General features: G+C 37.6%; 1 protein-coding gene across 1 annotated transcript in view; it reads right to left on the bottom strand.

The window, feature by feature from the left end:
- Window positions 1-16,712, bottom strand: part of SYCP2L (synaptonemal complex protein 2 like) — a 73,877-nt gene that overhangs the window by 29,770 nt on the left and 27,395 nt on the right. Inside the window, exons 16-23 of the mRNA XM_015587267.1 lie at window positions 13,151-13,247; window positions 12,574-12,671; window positions 11,707-11,764; window positions 11,521-11,605; window positions 11,153-11,222; window positions 3,016-3,166; window positions 2,356-2,405; window positions 589-715 (exon numbers count right to left, since the gene is read on the bottom strand). Coding sequence (XP_015442753.1) covers window positions 589-715; window positions 2,356-2,405; window positions 3,016-3,166; window positions 11,153-11,222; window positions 11,521-11,605; window positions 11,707-11,764; window positions 12,574-12,671; window positions 13,151-13,247 — 736 coding nt within the window. The remainder of the gene's footprint in view (window positions 1-588; window positions 716-2,355; window positions 2,406-3,015; window positions 3,167-11,152; window positions 11,223-11,520; window positions 11,606-11,706; window positions 11,765-12,573; window positions 12,672-13,150; window positions 13,248-16,712) is intronic.

A 16,712-nucleotide genomic window follows, 5' to 3' on the forward strand; every position in this document is an offset into this window, starting at 1 on the left:
TACCGGAAAAGGAATACAAATTTAAACTAAATTCCTTGGATGCTCAGGGTCCCTCTCATTCTCTATCTCTGAGAAGTGACCACATCTCTGTCTGTGGAGCATTACTCCTTCTCTAACTCTGGCATGTGCTTGAATTCTTTCCTATGCGTAGTCAAGGACCCTCCTTCTCTAGGTACAAGACTTGAATCCCCACTTGAGGGGCTTCACCGTGTCCTACATCATCTTTGCATCGTGTCTGTGGCTGATTTTTGTGCTACAGCTGCAGAGTTAAATAGGTGCAACAGAAACTATAGGGGCCAAAAAGCAAAAAATGCTTACTATCCAGTCCTTTACAGAAAAAGCTTACCAACCCCTCATCATCTGAGTTTCTTGTTTGTTTAAAAAAAAAAAAAAAATCAGCAATTCTGATGCAGAAGCTGATCTCAATGTTAAAGCAAAATTGAAACACAACATCCTCTATCTTTTGCTAGAGAGACCAATCACATCTTCGCACTTTTTTCGACAGATATTTAAAAAAAGGTTTATTTACTTTAAACTACCTTTCTCAAAATATAATTTTTTCTATGTAAATCAACAGAAATCAGGTACCTGTTTTCTGGGCAGAAACTTCAGGAGTTAAAAGGGCAGGACTACCCTGAAATTTTGTGCCAGAAATTTCTGGAGGTGTGCTATTTTTCCTGGAGATTTCTTTCCATAATGGTGTTAGAAGTTTAGCCTAAAATATAGTACTTTTTAAAAAGTGTTGACATTCATAACCACTCAAGTTATCAAAAAATGCCACATTTTCAATATCCTTTTAAAAAATTTAAGTATTGGATTTGCTTGATTTGAAACTATAAGAACTCAGAGTTGGAAGCACATTAGGTCATATATCAATTGATAATTCTAAATCAAAAATTACAGTAAAATTCTCAAAGTAAAATTCTCACAGCAACAGCACTACCTGGGAGCCTGATGGAAATGCACATTTTCAAGCCCCATCTATGATTTACTCAATCAGAGACTATGTGGACAGGACCCAGCAACCTGTGTTTTCACAAGTCTTACTGGTCATTCTGACGACCACTAAAGTTGAGAACCACTGCTCTAAATCAGGAGTTAGCAGACTACAGCTCACTATCTGTTCTGATAAATAAAATTTTATTGGAGTACAATACACTGACTCGATTAGGTGTTTTCCATGGCCGTTTTCATGCTACAGTGGCACAACTAAATAGTTGCCACAGAAACCATATGGCCCACAGAGTCTAACATATTTACTCAATGAACCTTTACAGAAGTCTGCAGACCCCAGCTCTAAATTATTCTCTTATACCCCAACACAGAGAAGTATGGAAATTTGTATAAAGTCACTAAAAATCAGCTAAAAATCAGCATGGACTTCTTATCACTTGCACAGCTTAAATTCATGAATTCTCAAAGCTTTTGATGTTTCTTTGGTGCTCATTTAAAATAAAAGATGTATTTACTAAAAACAGTTCTTTTGGTCTATTTCTAACTAATAACTCATAATTTCAGTTTGAACTCTTCAACAACTATTTGGGTACTTCTCTGTCTCACAGGTTTAACCTATACACTATCTTTGTCACTACAGAACCCAAGAGCACTTAGATTCACAGAGGGCAACAATCCTTGGGCTGATGGAGGAGGGCAGGTGGGAGGCATAACTAACTATAACTGGAGCACTAAACACATTGTTACTGATTACCTCAGAATGCCAGCATCCAGATAGGGCAGGTCCCATTCAACAGGAAACAAAAGCCCACTCCTAGGAGAGCTAATTCAGCTATAGGGGAAAACTAGGCTTTGAATTGATCTGGAGGACCCTCATATTCACACTCTTAACTACTTTGCTATAAAACAAGGATAATTGAAGGGAATTAAGAAACTTTGAGGGTTACTCAATATTTATATAAGCCTAAAGGCACTTCAACCACTTACAAAATAAAGATTTAAATGTTTAAATCATTAAAAGCCTTGGATGTAACATGTCAACAAACTGAACATTAATGGAATTAAACCAAGAAGTTTATGTTGAAAAATCCAAGAGAGCATACACTTGTAGCAAATCAGAACAGCCCAGATTTTAAGCTCTGCTATAATAAACATCTTTCAGCAACATTTGGGAACAATGAAAAAAGGTCCTAAATCTTTACCCAAGATTTAAACTAAATGTTTAGAAGTCTTTGCAGTTTCTATTGACAGTGATTTACATACCAGTAAACCACTGCTTTGTTATTCTATGCTTAAAAGGAGTTTGTTTCAGAAATAAATGCAGTTTGTCCCTAAACAGATCTACTTTGTGTCTTGCTAATGCCATAAGGGCACAGAACAGCCCCAATAAAATTTACTTACTTGGTCTTTCTCATGGTCACTGCCAGGACTGAGAGAGAAAGGTGGCAAGACTAAAATGAAAGGAAATAAGTGTATAATGGATAAGTTTACTTATGAGAAATACAAAAACTCATTGATCCTTCTCCCAGTAATACACACCCAGGCTAGAAGCCATTCCCATTTCTTACAATTGGCTCAAATGTCTAGCTCTTAAGATCCCTTTCTAATTATTTAACTGTTTTCTTCACGACCCAGCATGAATTCTCTGCTCTAGATCATGTCCCTGAATGCTGCCCTGGCATCCTCAATTTGTCCTTGTAGTACTACCTCACTTAGAATGCTCCCTCTTCACCACACCTCTTCAAATGCTATTCTTTTTCCAATGAAAAGCTCAAGTCCTACCCACCTCTTCCCTGAAGCTTTTCCTGATGATTCCAGCTCATATTGGATTCCTCATAATTCCTACTCCATTTATCTATAGCTCATATTTAACAGTTATTGGCCATTTTCATATTCTTTTGTACTGTTTCATGTCTGTACACTTTGTCATTCCAATGTGTAGCAGAAAAGGGGAATCACATGAGCATACTTTTCTTTGGTACCCTCTCTCCTCACATACAGAAAAATAAACATCTGACTTATTTGAAAAATGACTTGAAAAAAGACATGCACCAAACTTACTTTTTATGTTACTTCTGGTTCTTGTCTTTTTCCTACCAGGATATGGTTTTAGGTATTTCCTTTTTTGGTTATTGGTCCAAGATAGTTCACTGGTACTACTACTTGAATCTTGATTACTCTCCGAGAAGAGGTGTTTCCTGTAATGAGACTTCTACAAACATAGATAATAAATGAGAATTATTAAAGGGTGTTAATACCCTTTATGTACAATTAAACATATCACTACGAAATTAAACAAAAGAGAAGTAGCTCCTTCTAGAAGACAGGGTCTTTTACATAATAAAAAGGCAAGGGAGTAAGGAAGGGAAGACAACAAAGAAACAGATTATTCCCTTAGTCAATTCTCAACCAAGCTGCTGTTGCAAAGGATGACAAATGTTCTAATGAAGAGATGCTAGGTAACTGTTCAAAAGCTGATGAACTTTAACATCATGTCAACACTTACAACTTCAAAATACTAACCTAAACGACAAAAGAGAGTATAAGACTAATTTTTGCAAAGACATGTTTGTCAACATTTTAGAGGAAGTAAAATAAAAACAAGAGAGTTATTTCTATTTAAACCTTAAATCCTTTTGAAATTGAACCTGGACTACAAAGGTTAGATTTTTTTAGGGCAAATTTAACCTATTCTGGTGGATTATTCATCTGTACATTGATATTTATATTTTAAATCTTTATGGTTTTGGATGCACTTTTATAAATGCCATTAACAAATAGATGTTTATGCCCAATTTTAATATGGAATGTTTCGATTTTAACAAAACACATACTCTATTTGAGCCCTGTCTGCTGTGCCCCTCCGGTGGCCCACTCCTATTCTGCCATGCTTCTACAGGGGCTCCACCATTCAGCTCGTGACAGCTCCTTCTCATTTCACACCAGGGAGGATTCTCATGAATCCAACTGTATTAAGTGGTAACAATATCTCACAAACTCTTTTCAAACTGACACATATCAGCTAGAAGACCAACCCTGTGCCTGGAATGGCAAAGAGCAGAATCAGCTTAGAGTGAAAACCAGAGTTGCCCTTATTAATGATAGCACAACCCATAAATTTAAGGTAGGTGATGGTGAAATATCTATTTTTCAAATGAATTTATTTTTAAAGACCCAATTTAAAATATTTAGCAGTTCAACATTTTGTAGAAAAGCTTATTTTTTGAAAGGAATTTTTTGAGTCATGCCTATCTGCACCTTACTCTAATGAGAAAAATAAAAAAGGTTGGGGGGACCCCCAAATTTGTTCCAGAGGTTCTCATCACTTCATTTAATGCACCCAATTTTAAAAAATTACACAGCAAGTCTTGCCAGCTTCTTTAGTTTTATACAAAAAGGTGTTAAACGTTATTTACAAAAAACACAAGTACCCAAGGCAGTTGTTTTTAAATTTGGCTCCATATTAGCATCACTAGGAGGGGGCCTTAAAAAAAATCCTAATATCTGGGGTTTATCCTGGACCAAGTAAGTCACATTTGCTGGGGAAGGGATCCAGGCTTCAGTAGTTTCATCAGCACCCCTGGTGATTGTGAGGCAATGGAGAATGAGAACCATTGCACAAAGAGCCTAACTCATTTGTTTGAAGCTCATGTTCTCAAACTTTTTGAAATTCCATTTAATGTTCATTACAGAGATTTCTTTTTAAATACACTGACTGAGGGCACTGATCTTCCCAAAGTGGCAGGCAAACTGGAAAAATGTAAGTTGGAGCACACAGGAACGAAACCATGCCACTGACTCAGAGTGAAAAAAATTTCAATTAATTTACCCTTCCACTTCCATTCAGGATACATCTCAAGTACTAGTAGGTCCTTAAACTTCTGTTCTGCTCACTGATCTTTGAAAAAGCAAGACTGGGCTTTAGCCTCAAAGACTAAAAGCACAGTTCGACGTAATAACTTTGTTATTTCCCATTGTATTTATTTGGGGGCTTACCTACTATTTGTTACAACTAATGCTGATTTTCCATTTGAAAGTGAAACAATTCCTTTTAAAATAAGTTTAATTGAGAAAAACTGAGATAAAGAGTGATGACAAGTTTCAAAGATGATATGCAAATAACTAAAATTTGGGAAGTATTATCCCAAAAACAATGAAAGTTAATTTCATTACCGACATCCTTGTTTCTTGTTTTCTGTCACCTTTGAAAGTAGAATCTTTCCTAAAACAAAATATCAAATTAATGGAACTGTACCACCATCACCTTCTCCTTCCCTCACTTCACAGCCCTCTTTTATCCTTCATGTGCCCTTCGACCAAAGTAAACCCAGCACACGGGAAGTACCCTATCCCACAAACTTCCCCCCTCCCTGGCTTTATTAAAGTAAACAATTAGTTGCTTGTATTTGCATTGTACAATTCGATGTTTTTTTTTTTCAGTTATAGTTGGCATACAATATACCAGTTTCAGTTCTACAGCATAGTGATCAGAGATCCACATAACTCACAAAGTGATCACCCCACTAAATCTAGTACCTCTTTCCCCCTTACATATTTATTAAATTATTAACCATCTTCCCCATGCTACACTCTACATCTCCATGTCTATTCTGCAACTATCCTTTTGTATATCTTAATCCCTTTGCCTTTTACTTCCATCTCCCCAACACCCCTCCCATCTAGTAGCCCTCAGAATATTCTCTGTATCTATGAGTTTATTTCTGCTTTTGTTGTTGTTTTGTCCCTTGATTCCACATGTAACGTGAAATCATATTTGTTTTTTTCTATCCAACCCATTTCATTCAGCACAATACCCTCTAGGTCCATCAAGGCAATATCTCTTTCCATCCCCTTCCTTTTAGTCTGTGTGTGTCTTTCAATCTGAAGTGAGTCTCCTGTAGGCAGCATATGTAGGGGTCATGTTTTCTTATCCATTCAGCCACTCTATCTTTTGGTTGGAGCACTTAATTCGTTCCATTTGTGATACCTGTTGACTAGAAATATAGTTATTACCATTCTTTATTCTTGTTTTTGATACATTTTTTTTTCTGTTTAAAGAAGTCCCTCCAACATTTCCTGTAATACTGGCTTGGTAATGATAAATTCTTTTAGCCAATTTTTGTCTGGGTAGCTCTTTATCTGTCCTTCAACTCTAAGTGATAGCTTTTCAGGATAAGGTATTCTTGTTGTAGATCCTGGGTTTTCATCACATCGAATATTTTGTGTCAAGCCCTTCTGTCCTGCATAGTTTCTTTTGAGAAATCAGCTGCCAGTCTTATGGATGCTCCCTTATTAGGTAACTAATTGCTTTTCTCTTGCTGCTTTTAAGAATTTTCTCTTTGTATTTAACTTTTGGCACTTTATGACGTGTCTTGGTGTGGGCTTCTTTGGGTTCCTCTTTCTTGGGACTCTCTGAGCTTCCCAGGGTTGTATGTCTATTTCCTTCACCAGGTGAGGGAAGTTTTCCATCATTTCTTCAAATAGCTCTTCAACATCTTGTTTTCCTTCACATACCCCTACGAAATGGATATTTCTACATTTAATAGTATCTCATAGGCTCCTTAAATTATTATAGTCTTGGCTTCTTTTTTCTTGCCATTCTGATTGAGTGTCCTTGGCTTCCCCATCCTCAATATCAGGGACCTGTCTACATTTAATAGTATCTCATAGGCTCCTTAAATTATTATAGTCTTGGCTTCTTTTTTCTTGCCATTCTGATTGAGTGTCCTTGGCTTCCCCATCCTCAATATCAGTGACTTGATCCTCTCCTTTATCTACTGATTCCCTCTAATACACTCTTCATCTCAGATAACATGTTCTTCATTTCTAACTGGTTCTCTTTTATAACTTCCATTTCCATTTTTATGTTTTTTATCTCTTTGTTAAAGTTCTCACTGAATTCATCTATACTTCCCCTAAGTCCACTGAGCATCTCTATAACCAGTGTTTTGAACTCTGCATCTGTTAGATTGCTTGACTCCATTATTCCTGGATTTATGTTCTGTTTTCTCATATGGTTTCTGCTTCTTTGTCTTCCCATTTTAGCTACCTTTCTGTGTCTGTTTCTATGTACTCAGCAAAGCTCTTAAGTATTCCGGTCTTATTAGTGTGGCTTTGTGTAGGTGTGTCCAGTGGCACAGTCCTGAGAGAGGTTTAGCTGCAGGCCAAATTTAGCCCCACCCTGTGCCCCTCTGGGGCCATCTGTTAAGATTCAGCAAGCAATCCACAGATGCTATGCTTATAGTTACCTCAAGAAACCACACCAGTAACGGAGGCCAGCTGCCATTAGTGTGAGTCTTGGTGCTGCTCAGCAAGGAGCACAGGACTCTCCAAGGACACACCTGGATGTGACTTCGGTGGGGCTGCGAGTTGGGGGAGGCAGTTTCAGGGAATCCTCTGGGCAGAGCGACCTGTTATCCAGTGTGATGACATCTCCACTATGGCGGCGCTGTTTCAGCACACTAGGAAGGGGCGGGCTCAACAGAGGAACAATGGAAACAGCCAGCACTTCTGTCTGGGAGAGATCCTCACCTCTGGCCCTCACTCCGACAACTCAGTTACCCCTGTACATCCCTGATGCCCCCAGGCAGCCGACCGGGCACTGGTGCTCAGAAGAGAGCAGGTCCGTCATAACGAAAGTCCGCTCATGGACACAGCCCCTTTAAGAGGCGTCTACCGCCGCCTCAGCCTCTGTCTCACTCAGCTGCTCAGGACTGGGTGGCCTCTCATTCTCGCCCTATCCTACCTCCTCCCATTGAAGGATGATTTCTTATTTCTCTCCCTAGTTGTAGAGATTGTTCATCTAGATCCCGGGTGACTTTTTTTTGCTGTTTGCTCCATGTTTCTCTCACAACTTTGATTTGGTCACAAGAGCCTATATCGTCTATGCCATTTTTTTTTTCTTGCTCTCGACAAACTTCTTATCTTACAATCTATTTCCAAAGATCCTCTGCCTTTTGTTATTTAAAACAAAAACAAACCTTTGTTGAACTCTTCTCTGTCAGGCATACAAAGAAGAGGAAGGCAGAGTGAGATCAGCAAGTAAGCAGAGAGCTGTGACAAAGCTGCAGAGCAGTGCTTCTTGTTGGGCTCTACCTTAGAATCAACTGGGGTGCTAAAAATTTCCCTGATGATTTCTTTAGAAAAATGTCTATGCAAATCCTTTCCCCATTTTTTTAATCAGGTGAGGTTTTTTTTGGGGGGGGAGGGGTTCTTTTTTTGTTTGTGTGTTTGAGGGCTTTTTTCTTTTGCTGCTGAATTGTAGAGGTTCCTTACATATTTTGAATAATAACCCCTTTTTATTGTTTGCTATTATTAAAACAACAAACTAAGTGTTGGTGAAATGTGGAGAAATTGGAACCCTTGCATACTGTTCATGGGATTGGGAAATGGTGTAGCAACTATAGAAAGCAGTTATTAAAAAAATTAAAAATATAGCTACCATATGACCCAGCAATCTCACTATTGGCTATTTAACAGAAGAAATCCAAAACACTAATGCAAACAGATGTATGTGCTCTGTTCATTATAGCATTATTCACAATAGCCAAGATATGGAAGCAACCTAAGTGTCCGTTGATAGACGACTAGATAAAAAAGATGTAGTACATACATAAAATGGAATATTACTTGGTCTTTAAAAAAATGAAATCTTTCCATTTGTGACAACATGGATGGCTCTAAAGGGTATTATGCTAAGTGAAATAAGTCGGCAAGAGAAACACAAATACCATGATTTCACTTATATGTGGAATCTAAAAAACAAACTAACAAACAAAACAGAAACAAATTCATAGATATAGAGAACGAACTGATGGTTGCCAGATAGGAGGGAAGTTGGAGAGCTAGGTGAAAAAGGTGAAAGGATTAAGAACTACAAATTGGCAATAACAAAAGTCACGGAGATATAAAGTACAGCTTAGGGAATATAGTCAATAATATTCTAATAACTATATATGGTGTCAGGTGGGTGCAAGACCTATCAAGGAGATTACTTCATAAGTTATATAAATGTCTAGCCATTATACTGTACACCTGAAACTAACATTGAATGTCAACTGTAACTGAAAAATAAAAAAATATTTTTAATGGTTAAGATGGTAAATTTTATGTTATATGTATTTTACCACAATTTTTAAAAATATAATTATACATTTTAAAATTTGCCTATTAGTCCTAGTAGCCGTTTTGTAGATTCTACTGAATTTTCTAGTTAGATGATCATGTTACCTACAGGTTTTCTCCTCACTTTCTGATAGGAATGCTTTTTATTTCTTTTTCTTGTCAATCATGTTGGTGGCTAGACTCTCAAATACAATGTCAAATAGAAGTAGAGGAGCAGATATTCTTGCTTCATACCTGATTTTAGGGAAAAGCATTCAGTCTTCCATTATTAAATGTTATTAGCAGTAGGTTTTTCACAGATGCCCTTTAACAAACTGAGGAAGTTCCTTTTCATATCTAGCTACCTGAGCATTTTTAATCAAGAACAGATATTGAATTTTTTCAAATACTTTTTCTGTGTCAACTAGGATCATATTTTTATTTTTGTTAACATAATGAATTACCTGATTTTTTACTGTTAAGTCAAACTTGAAATCCTGGGATTTTAACTATAAATTCCATTTCTTTAACTATAAATCCTATCAAAATATGGCTGGGCTACTCAGGTTATCTATTTTTTTCCTGAGTGTGTTTTGATAGTTCATGTCACTTAGAAAACTTCTCCATTTCATTAAAGTTGTGTTTTTTAGACATTCAGTTATTCCTAACACTCCCCTATTGACTTTTTAATATTTATAGAATCCGTAATGATGTCATCTCTCTAATTCCTAATATTGGTAATTTTTTGTCTTCTCTTTCTTCCTAATCACTCTACATAGAGGTTTGTCAATTATATTTATTAAAAAGAATAGTACCTAGGAATAAATTTAACCAGGGAGGTAAAAGAACTGTATACTGCAACTTATAAGACATAGATTTAAAAAAACTGAAGAAGACATAAATAATTGGAAATATATTCCATGCCAATAGATTAAAAGAATTAAAATGTCCTTACTACCCAAAACAATCTACAGATTCAATGCAATCCCTATCAAAATTCCAATGGCATCTTTCACAGAAATAGAAAACACTTCCTAAAATTTGTATGGAACCAAAAAAAGGCACCAAGTATCAAAAGCAATTTTGAGAAAGAACAAAGATAGAGACATCACACATCCTGTTTTCAAATTCTACCACGAAGATATGGTACCAGCATAAAAATAGGCACAAAGACCAATGGAACAGGTTCGAGAGCCCAGAAATAAACTCTCGCATATATGGTCAACTAATATTTAACAACAGAGCCAAGAATACTCAATAGGAAAAGAACAGTCTCTGCAATAAATAGTGCTAAGAAAATTAGATAACCATATGTAGAATGAAACTGAATCCTTTTCTTGAACAACTTACAAAAATTAACTCAAAATGGATTAAAGATTTGAATGTGAGACTTAAAACTATAAAACACCTAGAAGAAAACACATTAAAAAAGCTCCCTGACATTGATGTTCACCATGATTATTTGGATTTGACACCAAATGCACGAGCAACAAAAGCAAAAATAAGTGGGACTACATCAAATTAAAAAGCTTCTATATAGCAAAAGTAACTATCCATAAAATGAAAAAACAACCAACAGAAAGGGAGAAAATATTTGCAAATCATATATCTGATAAAGGATTAATATCCAAAATATATGAAGAACTCACACAACTGAGTAACAAAAAAATAAGCAATCCACCTACAAAATGGGCAGAGGCTCTGAATAGACATTTTTTCAAAAAAGATTCAACTGGCCAACACTTACATGAAAAGATATTCAACATCACTAATAATTAGGGAAATATAAATCGAAACCACAATGAGATACCACCTCAACATGAATGGCTATTACCACCCCCCCCCCAAAAAAAAAAATGATGTGCTGGCGAGGATGTGAAGAAAAGAGAACCCTGGTATGTTACTGGTGGAAGTGCAAATTGGTACAGCCACTATGAAAGGTTATACAGCCAAAATGAAAGTTAAAAATTGAAAATATTAAAAATTAAAAATAGAACTATATGTGATCCAGCATTTCTAAGTATACATCTGAAGGAAACAAAATCACTATCCCAAAGAGATATCCACACTCTCATGTTCAGTGTAGCATTATTACAATAGCTAAGATAGGGAAACGATCTAAGTGTCCATCAATAGATGAATGGACAAAGAAGATGTCCATTCGGCTATAAAAAATAAAGAAATCCTGTCATTTTTCGACAACATAGATGGACCTTGAGGGCATTATGCTAGAAAAATACACCGCCAAAGATAACACTGGAGTCTAATAGTAGAGACTTATAGGTCAGGAGAACATTCCAGCACTGCTCAAATCATTCTACAGAAAACCACACACAAGACTCTTTCCTTGTATGGGACATGGCCAGATGCAGCAAAGGGGGAAAACCTAGACAGCTGACTTTTACATTAACTAGTCACATTAATAGCAATCTATATGATTTATTACTTTTTAAAATCATTTACCTGGCTTTGTCATTTAATTTAGGAATCAGAATTGTTACTGATGGTTCTGGTAAATCTGATGAATATTCATGTTCTGAAGTAACTTCTAACGGTAAAAATTAAAAAGAAAAATTGTTAAGCTTCTCAACTAAATAAATATAAATATACCACTCAGGTCTTATTTATAATAGATTTAAAAAATCCAACCTTGTTGTGTATCACCCAGTTTCAATTTTTCAGGTGAACTATCAGCTGCTTTTGTTTGCTGCAAAAAAAAAAAAATATATGTATTTAATTACGTTGCCTTTGAAGTCCTCTTTTGAAATTCTTCTGGAGCCACTTTACACCTCCAAAAAAAAGCATTTCCATTGAATACTAAGATACCAGGCTCTTTGTTTATTAGACTCGGCTCCAAATGACTGTTGGCTGTTCCAATAAATTGATATCCACCCTCAGAAGATGATTTGCCACTATCAAAGACAATCAGAGTATTCTAATGTTACTAAGGGAAACATCAAAGGAAAAATTGCAAAAATGTCTTCAACGACATCAGAATTGTTGGGATAAGCATACGACTTCCTAAGGAGACCAACTCTCTGGAGAAATAACCTTTGGTATATTGGCTTTTAAAAAAAAAAATCATTACACTATCATCACACTTCTATATAATGTGTCCAGGTAATCAAATATAAAAAATGAGAAAGGGGCAGAATACCTATATATACTAAGTAATGTGTTAGGTGCTATACATACATTCTGTTTTTAATCCTCAGAGGTCTACCTTGTAAACCAGCTATTACCTCTATTTTATAGATGAGAAGCTTCAGGTTCAGTAATGTTAAGTAATTTGCCCAAGTTCCTGCAGGTCATAAGTAAAAACCAGCTCCTGGAGTCCAAAGATTAAAACCCTTTCCCTACAACTCAGTCTCTAGATTCCAAAAGAGAGAACAAGGCAGAGCCAGCCAAGTCATGCATTCTACGGGAGAGCCAAGTTGAGAAAGGAGAGAACACATAAACATGGCAGGCAAAAATAATCTCAGTTCAGAATCTTGTCCTCCAGCTCCCCATACTCACAGGAAGCTCAAACTGGTCATTTGAGGGGAGAGTTACTAGGCAGCATTCATCTTCAGCACTCATTAATTCTGGCAGCTCAGTGGATTCTTCTGCCCGGTCTATACATATTAAGAAAAAATAATTTAAAAGTGATAACAATATCCATGCACAACAGTGGGCACACTCTCCAATTGTTCTTCGTGGGATCCACAGTGCAGGTACATCACCATCTTTTGCTAAAAACTGATAAATTAGGTCAGGTCTCAAATTTCAAATTGGAAATCTATGGGACTTTGGAAAACAGCTGTGGGGTATAACTTATAAAGGGTTCACGATCTGTGCAGGACCAGCTTTGTAGGCAGACAGGCCCCTCCACGCCCCCATCTCCCTTGTCATTTCTGATTGACCCATAAGAGAAACTGTATCAGGTGAAGAAAATGATTCAAGACTATCAGCAGCTTTTCTTTTTGAAAAGGTACAATGATACATTTATTACTCTGATGTAATCACAGGTTTTCAGTGACCTCTTCCAAATAAGGTTTTGTCATTACTTTTGTACAGAATTCAGAGTAAGAAATTTTATTATTTCCCAATATACCTGTCTCTTCTTTGTGGCTGAGAGGAGGAATCTCAGGTTCTTCTTTATCAAACTTATCGAGAAGTTCTGAGGAGATTTTTGTCTGGTCAGCCAATATCTGAAATGAAAACCAAAAGCCATGTGACTTTTAAAACCAGTAATCTTTTAAAAGATTTTAAGGAAAACTTAAAGCTCAGAAACAGCACGCTGAGAAATTAGAAGTTAGTCTTTATTTTGTCCTCTTTTGAAGGATCATTTCACTGTTTCCAGCTTCTCTACTTACCTCCTTCCTCTAGGATCACCTTTCTCTGACCACTTCCCATCCCAGAGTCTGCACAGACCTTCCCTCCTCTTTCCCAAGTCTGACCCTTTGTATTTTCTAACCCTGCTTTACTCAGGGACTGAACCTCTCAGGATGAGTCTGCAGTGAGTTCCCAACAGCTCTCACATCCCAACTCCTTCTTCACAGGGTCTCATGGTCCAGGAGCTGTGGCTTAATAGCACGCAAAGCCCAATTTTCTCCAAACACATTTTTTTCACTTTGTGAAATGTGGAAATGAACATAATTCTGACATTTTTCATGAGAAAAGGCAAACCTATAGTGTCAGGCCAACTCATGTAATATGATGGAGGTGTTTTTTATTAATTGATTCTTTTATTTCTCATCCTTATCCATGAAATGGTCTTCTCATGGGTAAGTCTTTGGAAACTATATTTGCAGAACATTTTAACATATATAAAATGTTTTTATATACAACTCAAAACCAAGAGGAAACCAGTCCACTATACCCTCCCTCAGTTCTCTGACATCTTAATTCAACTCCTATCCTTGTCACAAATTTCTTTGCCCTGCCCACTGTCTGTGATAGAGAAAGGCTTCTTGCTCTTGTATATAAATAGGAAATATTATTCTCAGTGAGATGGAGACTGCTAGAGACCATAGCAGTCTACACAATGCTCAGATCATTTCCACAAGATAAGACCAGTAGAAATAACTGGTGAAAAACTTCCAAAGAGACCCTATTCCTAGTGGTTCCCCTCATCCTCAATGAGCTGAGAAATAAAGAAGTGCCAAGAAGTCCACAGCAAATATTGTCAGGACTTCTGGAAGAATGTGGTAAGGAGGTGATATTACCCTAGAAAAATTTTCAACTGTTCAAAATAATTAAGCATTTCAAGGCACAAAGAAGCTAAGCTTTGTATCCCCCATAGTTAAGACAATGATATATGAAAATAAAGAACTAGGATTAGAACTCAGAACTGTCAACTCTTATAACATGGTATGCAAAAGATCAATCCTTCTGCTTGAGCAAGTGTTCACATCAAAACCCAACAAGGAATTCTGGTTCAAGATGGCAATGTAGAAAGATTCTGAAGTGATCTCCTCCCACAGACACACATCAATCTTCAGCTGTATATAGGACAATTTCCTCTGAAAAAACAAAAACAAAATCTAGCTGAATGATTCTGATACATCAGGTGGCCAAGAAAAAATCCACATCAAAGCAGATAGGAGATGCTGAGACACAATCTTACTATAAACTCCAGCAGCATGACAACCCACAATCAGGTAGAAACTCAGAACCCCAAACTTCTCCCTGAGGAGTAAAAGGTTTGAACACTACTTCTGGTACCTCAATTTTTAAGACCTGCACCTGAGAAACAAGCCCCCAAAATATCTAGCTTTCAAAGCCAACAGGGCTTATGTCCATGAGACCTATGAAGCTCTAACAAACTGAGAAATAGTTCTTAAAGGGCTCACACACGCAGACTCGCCTGTCCCAGGGCCCAGCATGGAGGCAACCAACTGAAAGGCACACAGACTTTCTGTGAAAGAAGCTTATTTGCTTACCTTAAAGCATCTAGGAGCCTAGTGAAATCCTCTGTGGACACAGGCCACAAAGCCCCGTCTTTATACACTCCCTTTGCCTTGCTCTAGCTTGCCAATGTCTCCTGGAAAGAAGCTTGCACCCTCATCTAGTGCCCTGATATTTGCAGCTGCCACCAAGGGGACACCTCTAAATTGCCTGACTCTGGTGGCCAGCAGGGTTTCAACTTGTGGGTCTCTTAGGACTGTAACCAATGAAGAAAGAGTTCTTAACCAGCTACCATCCCCAAGACACAGAAGAGAAACAACAGACTGAGATGTCCAGGCTTTCTGTGAAAGAGGCCTATTTGCTTTCTTCATAGCTGCTGCCTGAGAGGCAGGCTTCTAATTAAATATGCATCTTAGGGACGGCTATAAACCTCTCCAGAGACCCTGAAGGGCAGTTTCTATCTTTGCATGTTCCCTCTTCCACGCTCCAGAGCACAGAATCCCCCAGAGGGCAGATTGTATGTGCATTTGATGGCCCATTCCTACATCTGGTACCCCAGTTTTGGTGGCTGCCACCTAGGATATGCTCCTACACTTCCTGGTTCTGATGGTCAGCAGGGCTTCCATTCTTGTGTCCCATAGTTCGGCAACAACTGGAAAGACAGTTCTTGGCTGACTACCACCCCCAGGGCACAGCACACACAGCAGACTAAAATACACTCCAGTCTTTCTTTGAAAAAGACCTATTTGCTTGTCCTGAAGTTCTGACCAGAGGGGCAGATTTCTAGTTGGGCACATGTCTAGAGGCTACTGGGGTCCTCTCGAAAACAGAGACTAGTGGATGCGACCTTTGCACTCTCCTTCTGCCTCACTACAGCTCACTAGAAAAGAGCTTGTACCATTATTTGGTCCCTCAATTTTTGTGGCTGCCACCCAGGGGGACACCTCTAGATCACCTGGCTCTAGTAGACAGTGGGGCTTGTGCTCGCAATACCACAGGACTGTATATATTTGCATACTTTAAAAGTGGCTGCCTGACAGTATGGTTTCCATGATTGAATCTAGGTGCTGAGATCCCCCCGTTTGGGACACTGACAGCCCTTGGCACACTAAATAAAAGAGGCTGCTTGAATAATCACAAAAGACTCAGACAACCAAGAGCTAGGGCAGGGTTGAGCATTAAGGTTCATCTCTTCATGAGGCTACTCCTTCAGATTGGGAGAGATAGCTGTTTTATCTAATGCATAGAAACCAACAGAGTCAAGGAAAATGAAGAAACAAAGGAATATGTTCTAAATGAAAACAAAATAAACCTCAGAAAAAGACCTTAATAAAAAGGAGATAAGTGATTTACCTGATAAACAGTTTAAAATAATGGTCATAAAAATGCTCACCAAACTTGGGAGAATAATGGATGAACACAATGAGAACTTCGACAAAGGCAGAGAAAGTACCAAACAGAAGTCACAGAACTTAAGAATACAATAACTAAACTAAAAAGTACACTAGAGGGGTTCAACACACTAGATGAAATGCAAAAAGGATTAGTGACCTCTAAAACATACCAGGGCAATGGAACTCACCTACTCAGAGCACCCAAAAGAAAAAATAATGAAAAAAACGAGAACAGTGTTAGGGACCTATGGGACAACATTAAGTAAACAAACATTCACATTATAGGAGTCCCAGAAGGAGAAGAGAGAAAGGAACAGAAAGTTCATTTGAAGAAATAAAAATTTCCCTAACCTGGGGAAGGAAACAGACATC

The sequence above is a fragment of the Pteropus alecto genome, unplaced genomic scaffold (assembly GCF_000325575.1).
Source record: "Pteropus alecto unplaced genomic scaffold, ASM32557v1 scaffold121, whole genome shotgun sequence".
NCBI lineage: Eukaryota > Metazoa > Chordata > Mammalia > Chiroptera > Pteropodidae > Pteropus > Pteropus alecto.